This window comes from Balaenoptera acutorostrata, chromosome 12, assembly GCF_949987535.1.
Source record: "Balaenoptera acutorostrata chromosome 12, mBalAcu1.1, whole genome shotgun sequence".
In the NCBI taxonomy this organism is placed as follows: domain Eukaryota; kingdom Metazoa; phylum Chordata; class Mammalia; order Artiodactyla; family Balaenopteridae; genus Balaenoptera; species Balaenoptera acutorostrata.
The window spans coordinates 78432382-78457934 of record NC_080075.1 but is presented as its reverse complement, the minus strand read 5'-3'; the positions used below and the strand labels follow the sequence as shown (position 1 = coordinate 78457934).

Below are 25553 nucleotides of genomic sequence, written 5' to 3'. Positions count from 1 at the left end.
TTATTGGATTCAAATCTTCTTTGTAAAGACATTGTATATGAAGAGTTAAAGCAAGCTTGACAAAATAAACAGGGATCAAAATGTTTGCCAGTGAGTCTTTGTTAAAAAGGACTGCTTTTTCTCTTGGAGCCTTGGTTGACCTTCATGGGTGAGGAGGTGGAAATGTCCCCAGGAAATCTCAAGAACCTCAGAGGAAGCTGTTGACAAGCTTCCAGTGAACTGCTTTTTGCTTGTGCTCCGGAGGCAGAGAGTAACAGATGGACTTGGACAAACCTCAGGCAGATGAGTATAATCTTCAAAAGGTAGTTTCCTTTCTTTTTGCTTTTTCACTGGCGGCGTTACAAGCCCATGCTGCCGTGTTTCTGGGCACCATGGTGGAGTCCTGGTCTGATGGCAGTTTTTAAGAAATTATAAAGAGCAGCTAACTGGAGTCAGGAACTCTGTGTGTCTAGACAGGTCACTTAAGCTCTCAGTGGTTTCCTCATTTGTAAGGAGGGATGACCAAAAAGCCTACCTGTATCTCTGAGCCGTTGTGAAAACTGGATGGGACACTGGAGAATGGGAAACACTTTGAAAGCAACTCAGAGGCTGTGACGACTCAGCAGCAGGAGCTCAGGAGGGCTGTCACACAGAGAGGCAGGTCGAAGAGCCCTGTGGCAGAGCAGGGCTAGATCCAAGGGAGCAAAAATGAGCGGAGAAGCAGTTGAGTTAACTTCGGAAGGCAGCGGTGCTTTCTGTGACTGCCCAGACGTAGCTGTCTTCACATGGAGCTCTAATCCTCCATCTAGTTCAGCCTTAGAGGCCTCTGGTCAAATGGGAGCAAAGCGCAGCTCTGGAGACAGACTCAGTGAATTACTCTCAGAGTTTCCTGAGCGTGTGATCAGAGGCAACGTCTCCTCCCTCAAATGTGTAAGGCCCTGCCGCATTGAGCAAGAGGTAAGTTGAAGCCTCCATTTCCCTGAAGTCCTTGCTGACCAGTTCATCTTACGGTGCTGGGGCAGAGGTTGCCGGAAAGTCCACAGTGAGAACGGCAGGGGTGGACTCCAGTAAACAAAGCACAAATGGCAGTAGTTCAGAAAGATGGGTAACTTCTAAAGGTGGCTTGTCTTTTCATTGGCAATTAACCTGAAGTGAAATCGTGAAAGCTGCTGAATCCTGCGCAGTCTGAGCACAGAACCTTGGGGAGCACTAGTCTTCAGTGTCAGACTGGCTTGGCCAGGACTCAGGTTCATAACCACCAACCTCTCATGGACCATCTGAGCAGAGGTAGAGGCCCTGAAACCCAAGTCTGGGCTGACTTCAGGGCCATTCATATTTTTCAGATCCCTGAAATTGCTGGCCCGGGTATCTAGTTAATGAGGTGGACAGCATCAACCCTTTCCTTCCCTGCCACCACTCCCAGAAGAATCCAGGACTCTGGTCCAGTTAACTCCCCAACAGAGGTCAGAGCTCTCCAAGGTGCTGATGGTCCAGGCCAACTTCCCCAGAGGGCGTATTACACTGCAAATGTGCTTTGAAGCCCACTCAGGTCACCTGGGGGACCTTTCTCTGCCTCCATTCTTGTGACCAGGAGGACCCTCTGATAGAGTTGAGTGGAAGAAGTTGCTGGTTAGGCTGTCTAGATTGGTGTGGGAAGACTGACCAAAGGCTCCAAGCAGACTTGAGCATGTAAATAAGAATGATGCCTCTCCAAGTTGCCTGGAGGAGCCTGGCTCAAAATGCCTTGGAAACAGCCACCCTTGAGTCAGATATGCCCACACCAGTATATTATCATCACCTCTAAGAAATAGAAAAATGCTGCTTTTTAGCAATGCTGCTTTTTAGAGTCTAAACATGAAGGGGGCAACTTGGGGCATCCTCCTGGTAGACTGTGGATGTGACCAGTGAAACCAACAGAGGGCTGTTCGAGTAGTTAGGCCAGAGATGAGTGTTGAATTAGGACAGTAACTTTATCACTGGGAAAATCCTAATGGCAACACCAGCAGGCCTTAGTGATTATTGGACAGGGGCCGGCACAGACAGGAGTTATCCTTGACTCTCAAGTTAATTGCTTGGGAAGGTGAGTAGATGATAATGCCATTCACCAGGAGGAGCAGCAGGGTTTCTCTGGAGGTGGGGAATGATAAGTTCAGATTATATATGTTGAGTGTGAGGTACTAATGGAACTCTTAGAAGGATTGTCCAGCAGGAGTTGGGAACACGGTTTTGGAGCTCAGCAGAGAGGTCAAGACCAGTGATCGAGATCTGGGAATCATTGAAGAAGAGGACATGGTTGAACAGATGGGAGATGGCAGATGAGATCAACCAGGGAAACTGTGTGTAGAGTGAGAGGAGAGGAAGGCAGAGAATAGATCTTGGTGGAATTTCTGCATTTTCTGGGTGTGCTGAGGCCGAGGTGCTGATCAACGAATCTGCCACAGGGCTCTCATCAACCGCTCCCAGACCACTTCTCACCAGTCTGACATCATCCCAATCACCTCTCTTCCACTCTCCTCTGAAATATAGATAGATATAAATGTAGATTTAGATTTAGGTGTAGATACATAAAGTCCGATTTGTTTTTTTTATTTTTTTTTAAAGTATTTTTTTTTACATTAATTTATTTATTTTTGGCTGTGTTGGGTCTTCGTTTCTGCACGAGGGCTTTCTCCAGTTGCGGCGAGCGGGGGCCACTCTTCATCGCGGTGCGCGGGCCTCTCACTATTGCGGCCTCTCTTGTTGCGGAGCACAGGCTCCAGACACGCAGGCTCAGTAGTTGTGGCTTACAGGCCCAGTCGCTCCGTGGCATGTGGGATCTTCCCAGACCAGGGCTCGAACCCATGTCCCCTGCATTGGCAGGCAGACTCTCAATCACTTGCGCCACAAGGGAAGCCCCAAGACCGATTTATTTTAAGGAATTAGCCCCTGTGATTATGGAGGTTGGCAAGTCCAAAAGCTGCAGGCTTGGCCAACAGGCTCGAGACCCAGGGAAGAGTGGATGTTGCAGTTTTGACCCTGTAGCCAGTCTGGAAGCAGAATTCCTTTCTTGGGGGACGTCAATCTTTTGTTCTCTTAAGACCTTCCACTGATGGAACGAGGCCCACCCACATTATGGAGAGAGCGATCCGCTTTACTCAAGGTCTACTGATTTATTTATTTATTTTCTAAACATCTTTATTGAAGTATAATTGCTTTACAATGGTGTGTTAGTTTCTGCTTTATAACAAAGTGAATGAGCTATACATATACATATATCCCCATATCTCCTCCCTCTTGCGTCTCCCTCCCACCCTCCCTATCCCACCCCTCTAGGGGGTCACAAAGCACTGAGCTGATCAGGTCTACTGATTTAAATGTTCATGCCATCTAAAAGAAATACCTTCACAGCAGTATCTAGGCTAGTGTCTGACTAAATACCTGGGTGCTGTGGTCAAGTTGATACATAAAATTAATCATCTCAAGGTGGGGCACCCCCTGGCAGCCTTGCATCCAGGTTCAGATGAGAGTAAATAAATAATAAAGCATAACCTGTGTCTTCCTCATTGCTTTAGTGGCCAACGCCCCCTCCTTCTCTCCACACACACACACACACACACGCACATGCAGGGTATGGAGGAGCAGGGGGTGTTGGTGCCCTTCTCAGGAATTTGTCCACATTTCTATCCAGTCACATTTGCTCCTTCCAACCTGATCTTTCCAGATTCTCCACCCTAATTCTCACTTCAATCCCACTTTGGACTCTCTTCTTTGTTTTCTACTTGGAGATTCTCCCTCACATTTGATTCTGGTATTTCATCTATTGCACCTTCTAGCAGGTAATGGAAGCTTCAGCTCCCACTCTGTCCCATCCAGCCTCACAGGTATAAGAAGGTTTTAAGACAAAGAAATTTCTCATTTCCATTTCAAAGTTGGAAAATGTGAGATACAAAGGAGTTAAATTACTTGCCCCAAAAATCTTTCAGAGAAAGTCTAGTGCTGCCAACAACGGGGTTTTCTGCATAGCCACACCATTCCCCATCTGTGCCAGAATCCTCGGTGCATTTTTCAAGCTTAGTGTCCAAGACATCTCCAGCCTAATAAGAATAAGGTGCCCTGGGCTGGTTCCCAGCCAGGGCGGGAGTGAGCAGATACGCATTCCTTTGAAGCCGGTTTCAGATTCTGGAATGCTTTCCTGGAAACCACACAATCTCAGGAGAGATCCATCACCTCCTGATGCTGCCTTAGGTCTAGGTCAAGACGGGCCCTGGACCTCTGAATGAGACAGTGTCTGCCCTGATTAGCAGCTTCCTGTGTGGTGGCTGCAGGATTTACTCAGAGCTAGCCTAGGCAGATCTGGCTGAAATTCAGTGCGAACTGCCCCACCTCATGCCTCTCCCCATCCTTGTCTCCTCTCACGCCCATACTTCCTCCAAAGATTTAGTCCTTGGATATCAGAATAGAAGGCCCAGGTCCCGAGGCACAAGCAGAGAAACTCTTCTTTGGGTATAGACCGAGAAACATTCTCCTGTCCAGGCCCGGGGATCGAGGTGGGCTGCCCATTGTATAATGACACCAAGATGTCTTAGGAAGGCAGCTGTGGAGGCAGTCATGTGAGCACTGGACAAGGAGTCATGGCCCTTCTTGAGACCATGTCCTGAGTCTGCTGTTCCCTTCCTGGTGACCTCAGGCAAGTCACAAAATCAGAAAATGGTGATGCCACGTGCACCCTCGGAAATCATCTTCCCATTTGTTCACTTTAGAGATGAGGAGCCTCTAAGAGGTCACAGCAATGGCTTAAGGTCCCAGACCGAGGCGGTGTCAGAACCAGAAATAAAATGTCCCGACCAATATACTTCCTACGAGTGTCTCTGTCCCTCCTCAATTTCTCTGGACCACAGATTTTTCTCACATGTCAAATGGGGGCCAGTAACATCGACCTCTCAGTACAACTTTAAAGATCAAATGCAATCATGGATAGAAAACAGTTAGAAAAAAGTGGAAGTGTTGGGTTTTCAGGAGACTCTTGAATCCCAGGAGTGGCACAGGTTACCTTCCCATATCTGATACAGCCCAGCAAGGATGTAGGTATGAATTCCAGGATGAGGGATGCCAGGGATGATGCCAGCTGATGCTTGTGAATATGTCTGTTAAGATACTGAAATGCTTGTGGTCCCAGTCTCCCTGGGTGCCCTTCTGCCACCTTAGCCCCTCCCCCCGTCGTTACTGGACCTCCTCACATTCCGGGGATTAGAGGGTGAACACCTGGCACAGCAGGAGGTCTCTAAGGACCCTGCTCCAGCCCTACTGCCAGTCAGCATCCATTCTGATTGGTCAGGGTTCCTGCCATACCTATATTTTAGTTAACTATTGATATGCAACAAACCACTCTGAGACTTGGTGGCTTAAAAGGACAGTTTATTATTATCTCTCAGAGTTCTGTGGGCTAACCAGGCTCAGCTGCGTGGTTTCCCGCTTGGAGTCTCTCATGTGATTGCGGTCAGATGGCGTTGGGGTTGATGTTATCCGAAGGCTCATCTGGGCTGCACGTCTAGCTTGTTTCAGTGGCTGGCAGCTGGTGGCCGGCCATCAGCTGGGAGCTCAGTGGGGCTGTCCACCCTACTGGGGCACCTACATTTGGCCTCTCCAAATGGCCTGAGCTTCTCACAGCAGGGAAGCTGATTTCCCAGAGGGAGCATCCCGAGAGCCTGCTTGCCAAAGGCAGGAAGCCAAACTGGCCTGGTGCCACCTCCACCGCATTCAACTTGTCAAAGCCGTCAAGAGCCCTCCTAGATTCAAGGAGGTGGGAGGGTGCCAAGATCAACTTGCAGAAAAGCATGTGGGTGGCAAAAATTGTTGCATTCATCTTTGGAAAATAGAGTCCGTCCCAGTCACCATGGGAAAAGCTCACCTGGCCAGCACTTGGTCTGTCTGACGTCCCCCTGCCCTTCCTGTAACAGCCTTTTCCCCTTCCCAGGAATGCCTCCATCAGCTCCAGTGGGAGAATCCCCTCCCCTCTCTGGAGCTTGCGCTCCTCTGTTCTCACGTCTCCATCTGAGAAAAGAGCCGCCGGTCCCTCTACGCTCTCACACCAAAGAACTCCGCAGGTACTTTTGACCAGATTCGCGTCAACTTCAACATGGTGCCCTGTTTCCTGGCCAAACCAGAAGATGATATTAACCTCAGGAGCCAGTGTGGAATCTCATCCCCTGGGTGTGTGTTGGCGAGGAGGGGGTGTGGCAGGAAGCATTGCTGTCAATAGTCTTTGGGCAAAGATTGATTCCTGCCAGAGACACGAGTTCTGAGATGATGACTGAATACAGTGGTGTGTCAGGAATAGGCAATCTGAAACGGCTTTGCCTTCCCCAACCAGGTCAAGGCCCCATATGCTTGTCATCCATCCTTACCCCTGCGTGCAGGCTCGTCTATCTGGGCTGAATTCTGGGTGGTGTCTGGACAGTTCCTCTTGCTGCTCAGAAAGGCTATGTCCTCATTTTCTGCACGCTAGGGCAGGGCTTGGCATCACCGTCAGCCACCATTGCTATCTAGAGCATTCCATGCGCCTCACTTCCCTCCCCAGCGTGAAGTGTGGCTGCATCTGCAATCGGGTCCCTGCCGTGGACTTCCTAGCAATTCCCCCTGTCGAAACTTTGCCAAGCTCTCATAGGGAGAAGAATTTGTATGACCTTCCATTCCACTGAAGAAAAAGCAAGTGGCTCTTGGTCTCTCTCCCATCCACCCAACCTCCGATGTGCTTTTTAGCTGAGGGAAAATCTGTTATTCATAAAGAAAAACAAAGGATGATAAATTATAGGACCTTGTAAAATATATTAACATGAATCCACACTTTCTTCTGGATAGTTGAATTTAGAGTGACATCGGCCAGACTCTGCAGCTTACGCAGGAATGCCAGCCTTCCTCGGTTGTTTTTCATTCTTTCGGTGTGATTTCACAAAGGCCTGGCTAAGTCCGAGGCCTCCATTGTCTCCCGGCCAGCACGTGTTGTAATCTTGTCCACAGTTTCATTACTCTCTGAATTAGGAGCTTCATTAAAATGATAAGTCTCTCTCAGCGTTGTAAATGACAAGTGACCTTCTAACCAAATGTGGCCTCATTAGATGACAGGAAGGGATTAAATGTCAGGATGCAGGGTGGTAGGTTTTGATATTTATGAAGGTCAGATGACGGGTGAGTAATATAATGGAGTATTCCACTTAAAGTCAGACCAGTGTTCCTGGGAACCACTGTCACGGCTGCTCTTTGGCGCTGTAAGAAGTGGATTTTCTGTAGACTTTGCTTGTATTGCAAGGTTGTGGACTGTCCAGTGTTTACATGAAGCCACAGCTATATTCTAATTATAATTGGAAGAGTGGTTGGAAAAATAACTGGAAAATGTCCAGAAATAACTTGTTTCTGCCAACTGTCTTAATCTTCCACTCCAACCAATTATTCGTTGGTTAATTGGTATTTTGCCAAAGCAGAGGTCTCAGGAGAGAGACAGCTTTGCTCATGTGAGAATCCTTGAGATTTGGCTCTGCTGGATTTCCTGTCTTCATAGACCTTGTCTTTATCTCTTCAAGTAAATAGAAGTGTGGTTTTAAAATCCAGGCCCAGTGCAGTTCACTGGCTTGGGGCTACTCAGTGGAATGAGGAAGAGGCTTTGGGTCTGCAGGGAACTGGCATTCTGATTGGCAAGAAGATCTGGAGGCAGTAAGAGCAGGAGAGAGTTGGGGATTAAGGTTGCTAAGACTCACTGGGGTGGTTCATTCCAGGTCTAAGAAGTGTGTCACCTTAGGTTCCCAGCACCTTGGGGATTCAGAGAAGAGCCACCAGGTAGGATTGTGTAGTTTTTGCACAAGAGTACCTAGTCAAAGGGATGAGCAGTGGACGAGTTTTAGCCTGTGTCCCATTTACCAAGCCCTGGTGCTTGCCTGCATCCACCTGGAGCAGGGGCTGGGAAACAATAGCCCGTGGGTCAAATCAGGTCCACTGCCTGTTTTTAAAAATAAAAACATTTTGGAACACAGCTACACTCATTTGTCAATGTGCTGTCTATGGCTGCTTTTGTGTGACAATGGAGACCTTCTGGCCCACAAAGCCTAAAATATTTACTATCTGGCCCTTGATAGAAAAAGTTTGCAGACCACTGATCTGGAGGTAGGGGCACCTTTTTCTAATTTGCAAAGGCTCTGTCTGTCTGCCAAGCCAGAACTGCATCTGAAAGATGGGGGCCGGCTTTTTCTAATTTGCACAAAGGTGCCTTGTGAACGAGCAGGCACCTTAGGATCTCTCTCCTAAGGAGGAGATCCCAGTCCTGCCCCTGAGGGTGGGGGCCTTGGGGAGCAGTGCTCACAAGGCCTCACCGCAACCCATGGCAGGCTGCTGGTGACCACACAGTAGAAAAGCCACAGGCTTGATGCGCAGAGAGGCTGTCTGGGGAGCGAAGGACTGGTTGTAGCAGCTCCCAGAGGTAAAACCAATGCTTCCCTTGCTCCTTTGCCAAATAACCGTAAAAGAGAAGGTTTGTTTGGGGGTCTTTGTCGCTGGCCACTCCATAAAGAAATGCAAACTGTCTCATGAGTTATCATCAATCACTTGTTTACACAGCGGGGCTGATTGACGCAGTTTATTTTTCTGTGGTTTTTCTTCTAATCTAAAGTGAAACATGAACTAGAGAATTCATGAGTTCCCTTCACCTTTTGCAGCCCGGAACCTGCAAGGAAGGTGACTGTTTTCACTTGTGTGAATATTATACGCCCCATCTGCATCTGGTCGCACGCATGTGAAAGATCTGATCAGCTAGGCCTGAGAACCTGCAGGAGCCCTTGTCCTCCCCAGGGCATTGATGCGCAAATCTGGACCAATGATTTGTAGGACATCAGGCTGGATGGCAACTCAGAGTTGTTGTCTTTTGACAACTCTGGAGTCCCTCCATTGATCAGCCCCAGTGAGGTGTAGTGACTTTCCCAAGGCTTTGAAGGACCCGAGGGTACCTTCTCTCATCAGCCTCCAGGAGGCAGGATTTGAAGTCCAGGCAGGAGACCCTCGTGGTAGGAAAGAGTGCCCATGGTGGTCCAGATGGCAGGGACCTGGTGGGAATAATCATGTTCATTTCAGCATGCCCTGCACCAGGTCATTTACAAAGCTCTTCTCATTCATGATCCCATTTACTTCTCCCCACTGTTTTATGAGACTAACACTTTCTCCCATATTCCATTAGTTGTTATATATAGTTTAGAGATAATCTCAAAAAAATCTAGCCAGATGGGATGGAATGATAAATATAATGGTCTACACAAGTTGAAGGGATGATACTATGGGTGCTTTTTACTTTTTTTGATAAAAACAAGGAAATAAAACACCTCTGGCTTTGGGAACTGTGAAACAACCTATTTTTAAAAAGCTGACTACACAAAATCAGAACAGGAATGGCCTGGCTACAGAGAGGTCATGAGGACAGACCTGGGGGCCCATGGTGGGGGGAACTTGAATCAGGGATGAGGAGGCTGTCTTGCATGGGACACAAGAGTCCAGAGCTGCTAGTTGCCCCTCCCTGGAGGAGAGAGATAGCAAGATGTGCAGGATCCTGAACCCCCAAAGCATTAGCGGGGGCCACTTCCAGGGGCTGCAGCCACTCTTGCCAGACCCCAGGGAGATACTTTCCTCTCTTCCCTGCTTCCTGGCCTTGTGCCACCAGCCTGTTGCCCACACCCTCTTGGAGGTTGTGGGAGCCCTAGAATTTGGCCTGGGTGTGTCATGCAGGATGTACACAATCCCAAGATTTGTTTGGAGCCAAGTTGCCCGGTGCCCCCCATACCCACGCTCACACATGCCTACACATATGCTCATGGTATTACTCACACTGTATTGGCTACAGAGTCTTTTGTGGGAGGGCGGCTGGCTCTGTTTCAATTAACAGTTTCTTCATAAATAGGATGCATCAAGTAGCCGTACTTGGCAAGTGAATGAAATCCTGCAAAGTAAGTTGGGGAGTAGCAATACTCTTAAGACACACTGGGCTGGATATGCTTTCCTATGTGCGTGTGTGTTTGTGTGTGTATGAGACATTTTGACTGAATGAGGCAGGCTTTGAGGCCTGGGAGAGGATGGGAACACTGGGACATTTTGTGGAAGCCACCTCTTGTTCTATGAGTCCCAGCTTTGGGAAAGGCTCTTATTTATTTGGGAGGTTTGACTGGGCTTCTGCCCTGTTCAGTGGCAGCAGAAGAATCTGATGGTCTGTAAAGGTCTGTCCTGCTCGGCAGTAGAGAACAACCAAAGTCCCTTACATTCAAGTTGTCTATGAAATGCACACTCAGCTCCAGTTGGAAGCAATTCTGGAAGGAAGCTTTGTCTTTGCAAGGCCAGTGGTTGATGAGTCCTCTGAGCGTCCTTCCCTGCATTCCTCTCCCTCTCCCTGGGAGTTGGCTGAATCATTTGACTTTGGTGGAGGCCACCTAGGGCTCCAGAGCACCAGAGCTGCAATTTCCGGAGTCCAAGAGCCAGGATTATAGTTCTGTTGCTGCTGCTTTTTCCCCTTCTTCTTCTTCTTCTTCTTCTTCGGCCGCGCTGTACGGTTTGTGGGATCTTAGTTCCCTGACCAGGGATTGAACCCAGGCCCTCGGGAAAGCGCAAGGAGTCCTAACCACTGGACTGCCAGGGAATTCCCTCCATTGCTTCTTATAAGGAAAGAGCCCAGTCCTTGGGTTGTCTCAGCTGGAAGAAGGCGCCTCCTAGGATTCACTTCCCCTGAAGTCGAAGCCCAGCATTCTAAGGGTCCTGGGCAGTGCTGGGGGGCAGGGGTGAGCCCTGGTGTATGGCGGGAGAGATCAAGACAGACTCCAGCCCTTCCAAGGGGCCAGAAGTGTTTCTTAAGCACTGGAGTTCTGCGCTGTGATTAGCCTAGCCGTGGAAAGCACAAATGCTCACATGTACCAAGTCTTTTTCTGAGTCAGTTTTATACAGTGAATGTGTCCATTTATCCCTGCGCAAGTACACTGCTGACTGACAAGTAGGGTCCCCCTGCCCCGTTCCCATTCCTCAAGCGCTGCCTCTTCCACCTCCCTCCCTCCCCAGGCCTCTTCTTTAGGGAGTCTTCCCTGGTCATCCCAAGTCAGAGCCCTCACCCTCCGGTAGTCCAGAGTATCCTTGGTCTTTGCCAGGAGCGCCTGACAGGGTGAAGGCCAGCACGGGAAATAGCCCAGCTTTGCTTCCAGACTTCTCCTATAGAAGGTCTTCTCTCTCCTAAGGAACTGTAATCTGTAAGCTTGACCAGTTTTGGGGAAAAAAGGACTTAGACCCAGGAGCTTAACCAGGTAGATGGGGTTGATGGAAGTGAGGTCATGTGTGATCGGGACGCCTTATCAGGAGGGTCACACTGACTTTGCCCAGCAAGTGCCCAACGTATGGTGTGATCCAGGCCCCAGATGCTTGGTGCATGGGTCTCTGCTCTTCCCAATGTCCCAGGGCCTTCTGTCTTGCCATGAGTGTAATGGAAAGTTTTAGGTCCCAGGGCTACATCTTTGTTAAAATCATTAGTATTTCAAAGAGATTATTTATGCCAACAACTGTTCATCTTTTCCCTTAAATGACCTGAGGCCTTGACCACAGTCACTTTTACCCCGGCTTCCTTTGGCCTCTGAGATGTGGAGGGTGGGCAAGGGTTTCCTGACACTCAGAGGGCCTTTGAGAACCAATTACACAGCAAGGAGGTGAGGGGTTCATAGGGAGTTTGGCAGGGGATGGGGCATTTGTCTCTCCAAAGACCACATGAATGACTTTTATTATCTGATACTTGGACTGCATTTTCTTGCGCTATTGGACATCACCAAACATTTCTGGGAGCAAGGGCAAGACAAATATCAGTCTCTAGCCATTTGGTATAAAGTTTTTTCCTTCTTTCTTTGGTTTCAGTGTCTGCTGCCTCTTATAATTCCTGGGTAATCAAAAGGCATCTGACTGATAAAAAATATTTCTCTCTGTAGCCCAGAAGCAGGAGTTTAGAGACAGTCTTTGCCAAGAGTACATAACTGCATAATGGCTGGCATGTGTGGCAAGGGCTTAGTGGTCTTGCTGGCAGAAGAACCCATTAGTCGAAGGAAGATGGAAAAGACTTAACTTGGCCAACAGTCGTTTAGATTCTCACTCAGAGCATGGGAGAGCACAGGACATATTGCGTGGGAAAAATATGATTTGGGGGGACTAAGCATGGTCCTTAAATCTCTCAAAGGGAAGAAGGAGAGGAAATAGGCTGTGTGGCCTGGAGGACAGGGGTAGGACTTGCAAGACGGGAGTTGTGTAGAGAGGCAGATCTGACACCAACAGAAGGCAGTACTTTTTAATGGTTGCCTCCAGTTCTGGGGAAAGACAGCAGAAGCTGGGGGAATACTCATCCCTGATGTTGCTAAGAGTGTTCCTATGATGCATAAGACCTAAGAAGCCAAATGTGCAAAAGACCATACAATCTGGTGGTCCTTAATAAAATTACACACACACCAAAAAAAACCTGATTAAAGACCTGACCTTTTAAAAAATAACGATCTTGCTCACGTTTAGTGCAAAAATAATGAAGCAGGAGGAAGGAGGAAAGAATGGTACGAATTTAGAAATTTACGAGACATTTGATTATCATGTATCTTGTAAAAGAAGTGATGATTGTTCATCCAAGATTAGAGTAATACTGGCAATCTTGGTCAGTACTTGATCTTCTTCTTCAGCTCAAGGGTGAATAGCTCCTACTTGAACAAAGTCAAGCCAGTCCTGATGTCTTGAAGGGAAGGGTCCACAGGATAGGTCCCTCTGGGAGATGAGGATGGCTGTCTCAGTTTCCATCTGTACCTCCATCCACACATAGCCCGTTCCCAATGCATATAATGGCAGCCAGGCCAAAGAAGGCTCCCAAGTGCCTCGCTGCATGGCAGACCTCAAAGGCCCGCCTGGTGTCCTCCATCACCCCCGACCCCAGCCCCGCCACGTGTCTCCTCATCTCTGCGATAATGCTAGTTGCTGGGATGCAGTCCCACCCTTCTGCTGCTACACAAAGGGCACACTCAGGCAACTCGACAATAAAAGCAACTTGAAGGAGGACCAGCTGTACTTATAAATAAACATCCCAAGCACATTAATCTGCTGAAGGTTTTTATGAGGGGAAGCATAAAATTTCAAATAAAGGGCTAATGGGAAATATGTCCAAAATGTTGGAACTGGTGATGCTCTACAGTAGGGAACTGCCCAGATAGAGCCATAAAACAAAATGTAACTAACAGCTGATTCAGTTTTAAAGCCTCAGCCCTCTCACTCCCACACCTGAGTTGTATATTTTATCTGAAGGGCTGTTTCATGTTCCAGAATCAGCTCTGTTTGCAAGCGAGCTGTCACAGTTTTATGGCCTCGACTTTAAAGAGTAGGACATTTCTTTCCTGGAGAAGAAGGCTAATAGGAGGTAAAATGCAGGGATTATGGGCTCTCCCACAAATCCAGGCTAGCAGATGCGCCTCTTTTCTGTAATCAAAATGAATGTTTTCTTTGGACCCAGCTAGGAAGGCCCCTTAAAACATCCCAGGAACAGGAGACATGCACCAGGCCAGATAACAGATTGGAAGCAGACGGTGAGGAAAGCAGGTGCCTAGCCCTTTGGAGTACCTGCTCCTTTCCCCCTTCAGGACAGGTAATTTTAAAAAATGACAAGGTGATTTTCTTTTTTTAAGTGAAAAATAGGAGATGGCATATGGTTAGCATTGCTCCCTGCCCTGCCCTTCACCTCCGTTAATGATCTGCTTTCTTCCCCCGGCTGGGGCTATGAGGAGCTCTGTTTTGCATTCTTTTCCTCCTTAACTTTGTACCAGGCCATTCGAGTCTGCAGGGGAGGACACCCCACAAATAAGAGCCTTTGGAGTCATGGAAAGAGCTTGGATTGGGGAATTAGAATGGGCTCAGATCCCTACTCTGCCACTTACCCGCTTTGTTGGACCTCAGGCAAGTCTCTTATTTTCCATTTTTCTCATTGGGAATAAAAGGAAAATACCCACCACCATCACAGGTGCATTGTGCGCATTGCGTGGTGGCCCCAGTGAAAGCTCCTTTTGGGGCAGAGTCTGACTGCCAAGGGTCAGAGTTAACTGTTGATCATGAACAAATACTTTCCCCTCTCTGAGCCTCAGTTTTCTCATCTGTAAAACGGGGATTATAACCCCTCACAGGGTTGTTAAGAGGATTAAAGGAGATTTGCACAGGAAGTGCTTAGCAGAGTGCCTGCCACGTGGTAGGCACTCAGTCTTGACCATCATTGCTATTATTTAAGCAGAGATTAGGTTGTTTGGCATACAGTCTGACTCCCCCAAACACCACATGGCTTAAGTTCAGTAAAGGCAAAACCAGGCACTCCGTACCCTGCTCCCCTTGCTCGTGATGGAGCCCTTGTTTGATTACAGTTTCAACCATCTCTGGCCTTTGGCTGCTTCTCACTCTCGGGCCAGCCCGTACACTTTGGGCTCATCATACGAGCTTTGTTTACCAAGATGGGTGACACTGCATACTGTCCTAGGATTTGACTTGGACACCCCTTGGGCTGTTTCAGCCCCCAGATGCCTCAGACAGGGCCTCCTATGTTAGCTCTAATCCCTGCATCCCACATACCAGCTCTGCACTGCTCTGCTTCTCTCAGGTGGGTGACCTCAACCCTCCATGAGAAGAATAAATGCTTAAAGTTGGGCAGGAGTTAGTGCATCCTAGATCTTTCCCCTCCATTCCTACATGGTGGGCCAAACACTACTTTCATCACCTGCTCTACTCACTCCAGTTTGACAGCAACACAGAGCAAAAGAAACACAGGCAAAATAAACAGACTTGCTAACAGCAATGGGAAGAATGGCAGCTCCGAAGATAGTGCCGACGGTGTAAGTTTATGACCCACTCCCAGCGTATTCCCTCGACGGGTCACTCCTCCTCTAGGCTGAAATCGACTCATCTCACCCTCCTTGCCCACACTGCCTGCTTCATTGCTACCTCCTGTGGCTCTTTAGTTTTCTTGATTTTTTTTTTTTTTTTTTGGTGCCATCTCCCAAGTGAGACTGAATTTATGGAGGGGGGATACCATGGTCTAAACCTCCTTGTTCCCTGTATCTCCCATCGCAGAGCAGAAGCTTAATGAAGACTAAAGTAAGGGAGCCCAGGCCACGTGGAAAGGCTGCGCTGGGGGTGTTCAGCTGAGGTCCCAGTTTCCTCCCTTAAGGGAGGAAGCCTCAGAGACTTCTCCTGCCCCAGCCACTGCCTGCCCACAACGGTGTGAGGGACCTGGATGAGAACCGTCTAGCGGAGCCCATTCAACTCCTCGACCCATGAGAAATAATAATAATAAGGGATCGTTGTTTAATGCCATTGGGTTGGGGTGGCTTGTTGAGCATTAATAGATACTTAGATCACTGATCACTTAAACAGCTCTTTTGGCTATTTGTATGGTCATGAGAGCCACAAGCCGTGCCCTTTGGAGAGGCCTGAAGTGCCACCACCAGCTGGTGGTGGGCAGTGGCTCCAGGCTGTAGCAGCAGCATCCTGCCCGACCTGCATGCCGGACCTCAGGATTGCCAGAGACCTTGGACTATGCGATTCTTCTGGCTGGCCACCTTGCCTGGGGAGGCGTTGGCTGCCTGGCCCTTGGGGAGCGACCTACCCTTCCTTCTCCAGAAGAGCTGGGAAGATATCCAGGGCCAGCTGTGTGCTTTGGAAAGCTACTTCTCTAGTTCCTCGGCTCTCTCCCCTGTGCAGGAGTATACGATTAACCTCTAGTTTTACGTCCTGGATCTCCAAGTACCATATAAGGTTCAATGTTTTTCAGGTGCAAGTTCTTTATTTGGCTTTTTGCAAATGAATACAACAACAAAATTCGAACATGCAGGTCCTCAGGGGGTGAATCTGGGAACCACAAGAGTAAAGGGGTTTCTAGTTACCCTCTGGCTTGTGCTCAAAGCCCTCACTGGGTGAGGGCTGAAGAATGGGTGTGAAGGCCCAGATTATGCAGTGGTCTGGGAATGGAGACTTGGAAGATAGGACTGAAGTTCCCCAGAATTATAGTACATGCTGTTAGCTAGCAAGCAGGTGGTCAGACAGAAAGGAAGGCCAGGGAAGGCTGCCATGAAGTTGTGTGATAAGCATGGTACACTCTTTCAAGGTGTGTTTTCAGCAACTATACTCAGCTGTCAGCCCTGCTATGGACTGAATGTGTGTGTCCCCACCCCTCCAAATTCATGATGTGAAGCCCTAATCACCAGTGTGATAGTATTTGTAGTTGGGGGATAGTTAGGTTTAGATGAGTTCATGTGGGTGGAGCCCCCATGATGGATTAGTGCCCTTACAAGAAGAAGAGACCAGAGCCCTCTCTGCCATGGGAGGACACAGCAAGAAGGTGGCTGTCTGCAAATCAGAAAGAGGGCCCTCCCCAGACACTGAATCTGTTGGCACTTTGATCTTGAACTTCCCAGCCTCCAAAACTGTGAGAAATGTTTGTTGTTTAAGCCACCCAGTTTATAGTATTTTGTTATAACAGCCTGAGCTGACTAAGCCAAGCCCTAAAACCCTACTTTTAGTTTTGTCTCATGGGCCCAGGTGAACCTAAGAGAACATCTCCTCCAGCCTGATCTGCTCACAGGTGAAAGCCCTCGTGACTTGGGGACTTGCTCAAGGTCACAAAGCTGTGTGGAGAATGCCCTCCACATCATGAGCATCCTACCACAGCAAAGCCTTGGCCTTCAAGTCAGAAAGACATTGGCTTTTACTGGTCACTGTGTCCATCTACACTGAAGAAAGTAGAGAACAGAGTCAATTATCCAGCTAATCCACCAAGCAAACCCCATTGATAAAAGAGGGAATTTCTTGACAGGGATTGGTTCTCTATAGGGATTGGAAATCCCTGGATGTATGCTCAGGATTCCAGGGCACTTTATAGGAATACAGCCAGAGACATCAATAATCATGCCCCTGTGTAACAGAGTCCAGTTCTCTTGTAGCTTTTGAATTCACAACAAGCCCAATTTCAATGGCTTTGCAGACAGAATACCTAAATTCAAGTTCTGACTCTAATACTACTAGCTGTGTGATCTTAGATAAGCTACTTAACCTCTCTGTGCCTCAGTTTTCTCACCTGTAAAATAAATAATAGTAGCACCTCCCTCATGGGATTGTTGTAAGGATTTTTATTTCACACTCTCTCTATCTTAGAGAAGTTCCTCGTTGTTAATTGCAATGCTACTGTTTGTCATTATTTTTATCTGAAACTTTAGTTTTCATTGTAACTAGCCATGGGGAGCTTATAGCCCACAAAGGTTACACAAAGGTTTTGTGTTGACAGCATATTGTTTAATAAAAATTTGAATTTGCATGTGCTTGATGGGGTACCCGCTCTCCACCTTGTCACAGTCTCCACCACTCACATTTCAGACATTTTTGTTACTGGCCAGGTCCCTGTAGACCCTAGGGTTTATAACTTATGGTCTATTAGGAAGGTTAATTGGACAGATTAGGACAGAGCATTCATGGGTATAAGGGTCTCCGGTAAGGGAGATGAGTTTTGAAGTCAGTGAAGGCATTCTCGGAGTGCATCACGGTAGCGGTCAACCACATTCCCTCTTCTCCTGCTTCTGCACCCATGCGTGTGGTGGAAATGACGGAAGCCAGAAGAGTTTGAAGCAGTGACTGCCCAGAACAGACACTTGTGTGCGCCAATATTTCAGTCCTAGTCTGAAGGCTGAAAAAGATCAATGTCCCAGTTCAAACAGAGGGGCAGGAGGAGTGCCCTCTTCCCTAAGAAAAGGTCAGCCTTCCTGTTCTATTCAGGCCTTCAACTGATTGGATGAGGCCCACCTACGTTAGGGAGGGCAGTCTGCTTTACTCAGTTTACTGATTCAAATGTTAATCTCATCCAGAGACACCCTCACAGACACACCCAGAATGACGTCTGGCCAAATATCAGGTACACTGTGGCCCAGTCAAGTTGACATGTAAAGTCAACAGTCACACATACCCTCATGGATGCACCCCCGGTTCGCAGCTGTACAGTCTGGCCTTGTGGGCAGTGCATGCTGTGTGGCTTCTTCAGCAGCAGCACTGATCCCTTGGCTGTGTTGGATATTCCTGCTCCTGACGGGGGCCGTGCATTGTGATGCCTGCCCTTTGGGGGCAGTCTTTAGCTCCAGGAGTGGAGTTCTGTGACAGAGGCTTCCCACTGATGAATGGCCCACAGTGAACAATTTCTCTTTGCTGTGGTTTCCTCACAGGATGTTTATCTCCAGATTCTAGTGGGATGGAAGGGCTATTTCAACAGCTGCCACAGTGGCTGGGGAGCAAACAGTCAGGAGGCTGTGGCTTAAAGGTCCTTTGTCTTCATTCGCAGCTCTGAAGCAGGTGCTCTGAACAGCAGGGCATGCATTTTCCTGTCCTCAGACATGTCTGCCTCTACCGTAAGAATTTAGCAGACCCAGCCTTTTAGTTCATGAGGTTTGTCCTCATCTCCGATCCCTCTTTTACACTTAGCTCTTCTGTGTGTGTTTGTTTTGGCCTCTGGCTATTCGAAACCCACTATCTTGAGGGCCCACAAGGCCCGTCACCTCCCATCAAGAGCCTCAGCTCCAAAAGCAGCCTCTTTCCAAACCTACCACATCATGACAGCAGCTCCCCACTAGGTGAAAGTCATCCATTAAAGAAAATTCACATTAAGTAGGAAAAGATAGATAGTCTACCTTACTCATCCTATGGGCCCTTATCATCATACAATGATGCAGTGAAAAGTGGGTCTCCTACTCACCTTATCCCCCATCTCCCAGTTTGTCTAAAGGAACCAGTTTCTTATGTGAACTTCTAGAAGGAGTCTATGCATATCTAATCACATATATTATTTTCTTTAAGGACATGGTAGCATTCTGTACAAAAAATTTTGTATCTTTATTTCATATTACTTTCCTTGGAGGTCATTTCATATTAGGACATACAGAACTACCTAAATATATTTATAGCTCTATATTATTATATTGCATTGATGTACTTTGATTTATTTTATTAGTCCTCTATCGATGTACATTTCGGTTGGTTTCAATCTTTTGCATTTACAAAAACAATACTGCCAGGAATATCACGTATCTCAAATCTGTAGGATAAATACCTAGAAGTGCATTTGCTGGGTCAAAGGTAATTGCCTTTCGAATTTTGATTCCTATTGCCTAACTGTCCTCCATAAAAGCTTTGCCATCGCCCCAGCAATGTCTGAGGATGTTGATTCCCCACATTTGTACCAACACAACGTGGTGACAAATTTTTTGACTTTTGCCAGTTTGATAAGTACAGAGTGATATTTCATGGTAGTTGTAATTTGGATTTTTATATTGTGAGTGAGGTTTTGCATCTTTCACATATGTTTGTACGTGTATCTGAATTTCCTTTTCCATGCATGGTCTGTTCATATCTTCTCTCATTTTTCTTTTGTATTATAGCTCTTCTTCTACTGACTTATTTGAATTTATTGGAAGCGGGGGAGGATTTCCCTTCTCCATGCTTTATATTTCAGAGTGAAAGGACATCAGTAAATGTAAATCTTGTCCTCTTTCTGACCCCCTCCCCCCTCACTCACTTCAGCTGTGGGGGAGAGAAGTAAATTATCTGATTGGTAAGTTTGGGAGGAGGAAGTAAACAGGCCTTGCCTCTCCCTCCCTGCCCTTTGGGATCTGCCTGCCTGCAGAACACAGGTGCTCCTGGTGGCCCTTGGCTCTGCAGTCAACTTAGCAACAGAGGCCCTGCCCTTGCCAGGTGAGGCCTGCAAGTTTCCACAGTTGCCTGTGATCTGGGGACAGATCTTCTTCATCCCAGGGTCTGGCATTAGGAGGCCCATTGTTTGCATACCTAAATTATGTTCTTCAAAAGCTCTGTGAGTAATAAAGCTGGTTTTGGGGTCCTCATTTACCTATTCCTGTGTCTATTACAAGTTGGCTTGGAATTTTGGTAGGAAAAGGGATACTAGTTATTAGATCTCTCAAACTCCAAAGGAGCTTTTTAAGTCTCAAGGAAATTCATCTTTTACCTGTGATATAAGTTCCAAATATTTTCTTCTAGGTTTTCATTTATCTTTGCTTTTGCTGTTTGGTGTTCTTCTTCTTTTTTTTTTTTTTTTTTTTTTTTTTTTAGTTTTACTTGATTTTATTTATTTATTTATTTATTTTTGGCTGTGTTGGGTCTTCGGTTCGTGCGAGGGCTTTCTCCAGTTGCGGCAAGCGGGGGCCACTCTTCATCGCGGTGCGGGGACCGCTCTTCATCGCGGTGCGCGGGCCTTTCTCTATCGCGGCCCCTCCCGTCGCGGGGCACAGGCTCCAGACGCGCAGGCTCAGCAATTGTGGCTCACGGGCCCAGCTGCTCCGTGGCATGTGGGATCTTCCCAGACCAGGGCTCGAACCCGTGTCCCCTGCATTAGCAGGCAGATTCTCAACCACTGCGCCACCAGGGAAGCCCGGTGTTCTTCTTCTTAATATGGAAATCTAGTCAAAATTGTCGATCTCATATTTTATGGATATTGAGGTTTTGTGACATGCCTAAAAAGGCATTTCCCCCTGATGGGTTATAAAATATATTTCCCTGAGTTTCCTTCATCTGCTTTTGTTTTTCACGTTTAATCCTTGTGAGGGCCTTCCTGGGGTGGCGGGCTACCGGGAGCCTGGACTGACTCTGAGAGAATGGGTCTTTGGGAGGTGGCAAAAGGAGGAGGCCCAAGGGGACACCCAGCTCCATGTATGTGCTTGAGGTCAGCACTGTGTGGTGCGTGCAGTTATGGATCAGACAGAGGTCTCCAGAGCAGCCTGAGCACTTCAGCAGCCACGGCGGGAACGAGGAAGAGCCCCAGTAGCCTCCATCCGGCGCCCAGGAAGGGAAGGGGGTTCCTTAGCCCACCCCGCGAGTTGGGTGGCAGCAGGATTAGCGTCCAGGCCGCCTAACCACAAGCTAAGGCCTTGTTTTCTGGACTTGGCGGCCCAAGTCCAGCTTGATTTCAGTTGAACCAGAGAGCTCAGGGGACAGCGTGCCCAGGTCCGAGGCTGATGGGCCCACTTGTCTCCCGAGGTCTGCTGTACGGTCTGGACCTGGCCGAGCTCTGACTGCTGCTCTGGATGCCAGGTCTGCTGGGATGACTAGAAAACCAAGGCAGGGCTGCAACCATGGCCTCCAAGAGAAAAGTGGTGATTTGTTTCCTTTCCTTTGGGTAAAATCAACAACAGCCTGCAAACATGGGATCACTTAGAGACCAAAGTCTTCCTGCATCGGGTACTTGTTACTCTGTAAGTTCCTTTCACATGTGATAAAGGAACATGCCTTCGGGGGAGCAGGGCGGGCTGTGTGCTTCTCTCCTCTCAGCCCCTCGTCACTCAACAACCTGAGGACCAGGCTTCTGAGCAGCTCAGTGTCGTCCCACCTGTCTACCAGCAGCCCCTCCCTCCTCCCACCAGCACATCTTTGAATGATGAAAAGATCTCTAATGTTTTGGTTTTCATAAGCATAGTTAAACACTGAGAAGTCCTTTGGTCCTTCTTGGATTCTTTTTAGATGAATTAGGGTGGGTCTGGATGAGTGTGAAGATGCTTTATTATAAGTGTTCATGTGCTGTGCGTATGTTTACGTTTTATGTATTAAATCTTGTAATATATCTTCTCCCAGTGATAAGATCAATTCTATGTGTTCTTTGGTGTTGTTTCTTCTTAGCTTTCTTCCCTTCCTGCTCAGAGAGCCCTGAACAGCCTCCACTAGGGCTACCATATACAGTTGTGTAGGTTGTGCACTGCACAACTCCGAGGGGTGCCATTGATTTTACAGTCTGTAAGCTGAAAGACACCCCTGGACTTATGGACTATGGCAGCCCTTTCTCCATCCATTGTGCTCATAATTTACACAGGCAATTCTAATGCCTTTATATAATGAATGACTCATATGCTATATCCCAGAGCCACATGGAAATATTTCTTGGATTACCTGTTCTGGATTATCCATGCTTAATTCTTCCACTAATGTATGTGATCGAGAATTACTCCCACTCTTTTAGTTGAGCTGAATGAAGAGGATAAGGGGAAAATGTCAGTTTAAACTGATCCACACTAAGGTGTGAGTGACTAATATGCCACCCAGGCCCTGGATGTATCTGGGAAGGCTATTTCATTTCAGAAAGGGATCTTATTCAGTAAAAGCAAGATTTTGTTTGTAAAAATCACAACTAGGTGGGCAGAGGAGGGAGGAACTTATGTCAGGGTGGGAGCAGATTTGAGGGTAGGACCCTTTAAGGCTCTCACTCTCTTCTGTTGCTCTAGGACCAATCAACTCAGCAGCCTACAGGCTCGGGAGAGCCTTTCTGCAGAGGGCATTCTCAGTATTTCTTCTTTTTGGCAAATCCGCTAGTGTTGTCAGCTTCCTACCTCCTGCTACAGCAGCAGAAAAGGCCTGAGAATTGTTCTTCATGACCCTGACTGCTGGGAGTTGCAGATATGACTTAAAGTCAGCCAATCAAATGCACCCATTCAGAGCCAGAGCAAGGGATGTCAAGGAGCAGGTGCATTTAGAATTCTCTCTGGCCGAGGGGGAAGTGCTTGGGGTTGAGGTTCAGTGCCCTGTGGCAGCAGAACTGAGACGCGAGCATCCAGCCGCATGGTGGCCTGGTCTGGCAGACCCTGACTGGCCATGCTCAGTTCCAGCCTGTTTCCTGATTCTGATTCTCCAGATTTCCTGTGGATTCTGTAGGCTATCTGACATCCATCCCCAAAATCCCATATCTGCTTACCAGAGTCGGGTTCTGTTGTATGCACCATGAATCCTGAGAGAAATTCCCTCTGCTCACAAAGTCCTGAGGTCTTTTTTGTTTTAAATAAATCTATTTATTTATTTATTATTTTTGGCTGCGTTGGGTCTTCGTTGCTGTGTGCGGGCTTTCTCTAGGTGCGGCGAGCGGGCTCTGCTCTTCGTTGCAGTGCACGGGCTTATTGCGGTGGCTTCTCTTGTTGTGGAGCATGGGCTCTAGGTGCGTGGCCTTCAGTAGTTGCAGCACGCGGGCTCAATAGTTGTGGCTCGTGGGTTCTAGAGCGCAGGCTCAGTAATTGTGGCTCACAGGCTTAGTTGCTTCGCGGCATGTGGGATCTTCCCAGACCAGGGCTCGAACCCATATCCCCTGAACTGGCAGGCGGATTCTTAACCACTGTGCCACCAGGGAAGTCCCAGTCCTGAGGTCTTATTGAAGTCAGAGTGATTCTCTCTGGCGAGCAGTGATGTGCTGATGAATTATCTTTCTAGGAGAAAAAAAAGTCCCTGATGTGTGGCATTTGGCATTTGCTGATTTCCATGGTATAAATATTCCCACCACAGTCAGTTTCATAATACCAACCTTTAAACACCTGACTAGCAAGGTTCCTGAATATTTCACAACAGGCTGTCAGGGGGCGGGACGAGCCAGCTTCAGCATAGCACGGCCATCAGAATGTGGCCTTTATGGCCAAAGTTTAGGGTTTGCCAGACTCTGAGTAGGTGGTATGTAAGAAGAGCAGTGGTGAGCAGTGGTTAGTCCCCAAACTGGGACAGAGAGCAGAGGCAAGGCCTGGGCTGCTGGCACTCCCTCAGGCCAGGAAGAGCCCCTTTCCTCTACGGGTAGGGGAAGAAACCTTTCTTTGCTTTTAACCTAAACCTTGACTGACTGCTAAACTGACTACTAGGGTGCCAAGGGCTGGACAGTCGGCGGGGTGGCCGCCCAGCTCCACCAGCCCGGAATGTTCGAGGCGGCGGGTTTCGGGATGACTTCGTGCGGGTCTCCAGTTTGAAGGACCAGATGCTCCCTTCTATGAGGTCACCCTGACAGCTTCTCTGGGGACACTGAACACCCTTGCTGACATCCCAGACAGAGTGGTGCAGGGCAGAGGCCAGAAGCAGCTGACCACTTCAACCAGTAACAGGAAGCTTTTGAATTTCATACTCCAGCATGTGACATACACAAGCACAGAGTACCAGCGCTGCAGGGTGGATGTGATGAGTCTGGAGTCCAAGTCCTCAGTGGCCAAGTTTCCAGTGACCATCTGCCTTCCTGTTATGCCCAAGTTATATGACCCTGGACCAGAGAGGAAGCTCAGAGACCTGGTGAGCATTGCCACCAAAACTTTCCTCCGTCCCCACAAGCTCATGACCATGCTCCAGAGCATTCGTGAGCATTACCCAGACTTGGCCGTGATCGTGGCTGATGACAGCAAGGAGCCCCTGAAAATTAATAACAACCACGTGGAATATTACACCATGCCTTATGGGAAGGGTTGGTTTGCTGGTAGGAACCTGGCCATATCTCAGGTCACCACCAAATACGTTCTCTGGGTGGACGATGACTTTCTCTTCAACGACAAGACCAAGATTGAGGTGCTGGTGGATGTCCTAGAGAAGACGGAACTGGACGTGGTAGGCGTTCAGTGTGCTTGGAAATGTGTTCCAGTTTAAGCTGTTCCTGGAGCACAGTGAGAATGGGGACTGTCTCCACTGGCGGTCAGGATCTTTCCGGCCCCTGGACGGCTTCCCCAGCTGCGTGGTGACCAGTGGTGCTGTCAGCTTCTTCCTGGCCCACACAGAATGGCTCCAAAGAGTTGGCTTCGACCCCCACCTGCAGCAAGTGGCTCACTCAGAGTTCTTTATTGATGGGCTCAGGAGCCTGCTCGTGGGGTCCCGTTCAAATGTGATTGTAGGTCACCAGCCCTGTTCTCCAGTGGCGGACCCACAGCTGGCAGCCCTGGAGAAGAGCTACAATGCATACTGGACCAACACCAAAGCTCAGGTCTAATTCAAGCTGGCTCTCCACTACTTCAAGAACCATCTCCAATGTGCCACATAAAGGTTGTCCGGGCATCGGAAAAGCGCTAGGCTGACTGGTTGCAGGTATCTAAAACAGAGGAACTGGTGGATGGCCTATCAAAATTTGAACTCCTGGGCTTCCCTGGTGGCGCAGTGGTTGAGAATCTGCCTGCCAATGCAGGGGACACGGGTTCGAGCCCTGGTCTGGGAAGATCCCACATGCCGCGGAGCAGCTGGGCCCGTGAGCCACAATTACTGAGCCTGCGCATCTGGAGCCTGTGCTCCGCAACAAGAGAGGCCGCGATAATGAGAGGCCCGCGCATCGCGATGAAGAGTGACCCCCACTTGCCACAACTAGAGAGAGCCCTCGCACAGAAACGAAGACCCAACACAGCCATAAATAAATAAATAAAATAAAATAAAATAAAATAAATTAAAACCCAAAGTTAAAAAAAAAAAGTTTGAACTCCTGATAAGATGGACAGGGCAGATGGGTCTGGCTCAGGTATTGGAAATATCAATCAAAAGCTAAGGGTCATTAGAAATGGACCAATCACTGATCAGGGCAAGGGAGACTATTCATTATTGTTTGTATGATGTCTTACCATTTATGAAGCATTTGTACATATAGTATCTCACATTATCTCATTTCATCTCACATGAAAGTATATGATGGGTTGGTACCCTCAGTCACAAAGATGGCCGCTGGGTTCTTGAGGGTTATTTGCTGGAAATTATATCACAGATCATCTCCAGCATCACTGTCATCCACA

General features: G+C 48.1%; 1 protein-coding gene across 1 annotated transcript; it reads left to right on the top strand.

Moving 5' to 3' along the window:
- The first annotated feature begins 687 nt into the window (after positions 1-687).
- On the top strand, positions 688-24820 carry LOC103004426 (beta-1,4 N-acetylgalactosaminyltransferase 2-like). The gene is given in 4 exon segments (XM_057557903.1): positions 688-936; positions 6020-6168; positions 23748-24405; positions 24407-24820. Coding segments are annotated over 4 exon segments (1470 nt in total).
- The last annotated feature ends 733 nt before the right edge of the window (positions 24821-25553 follow it).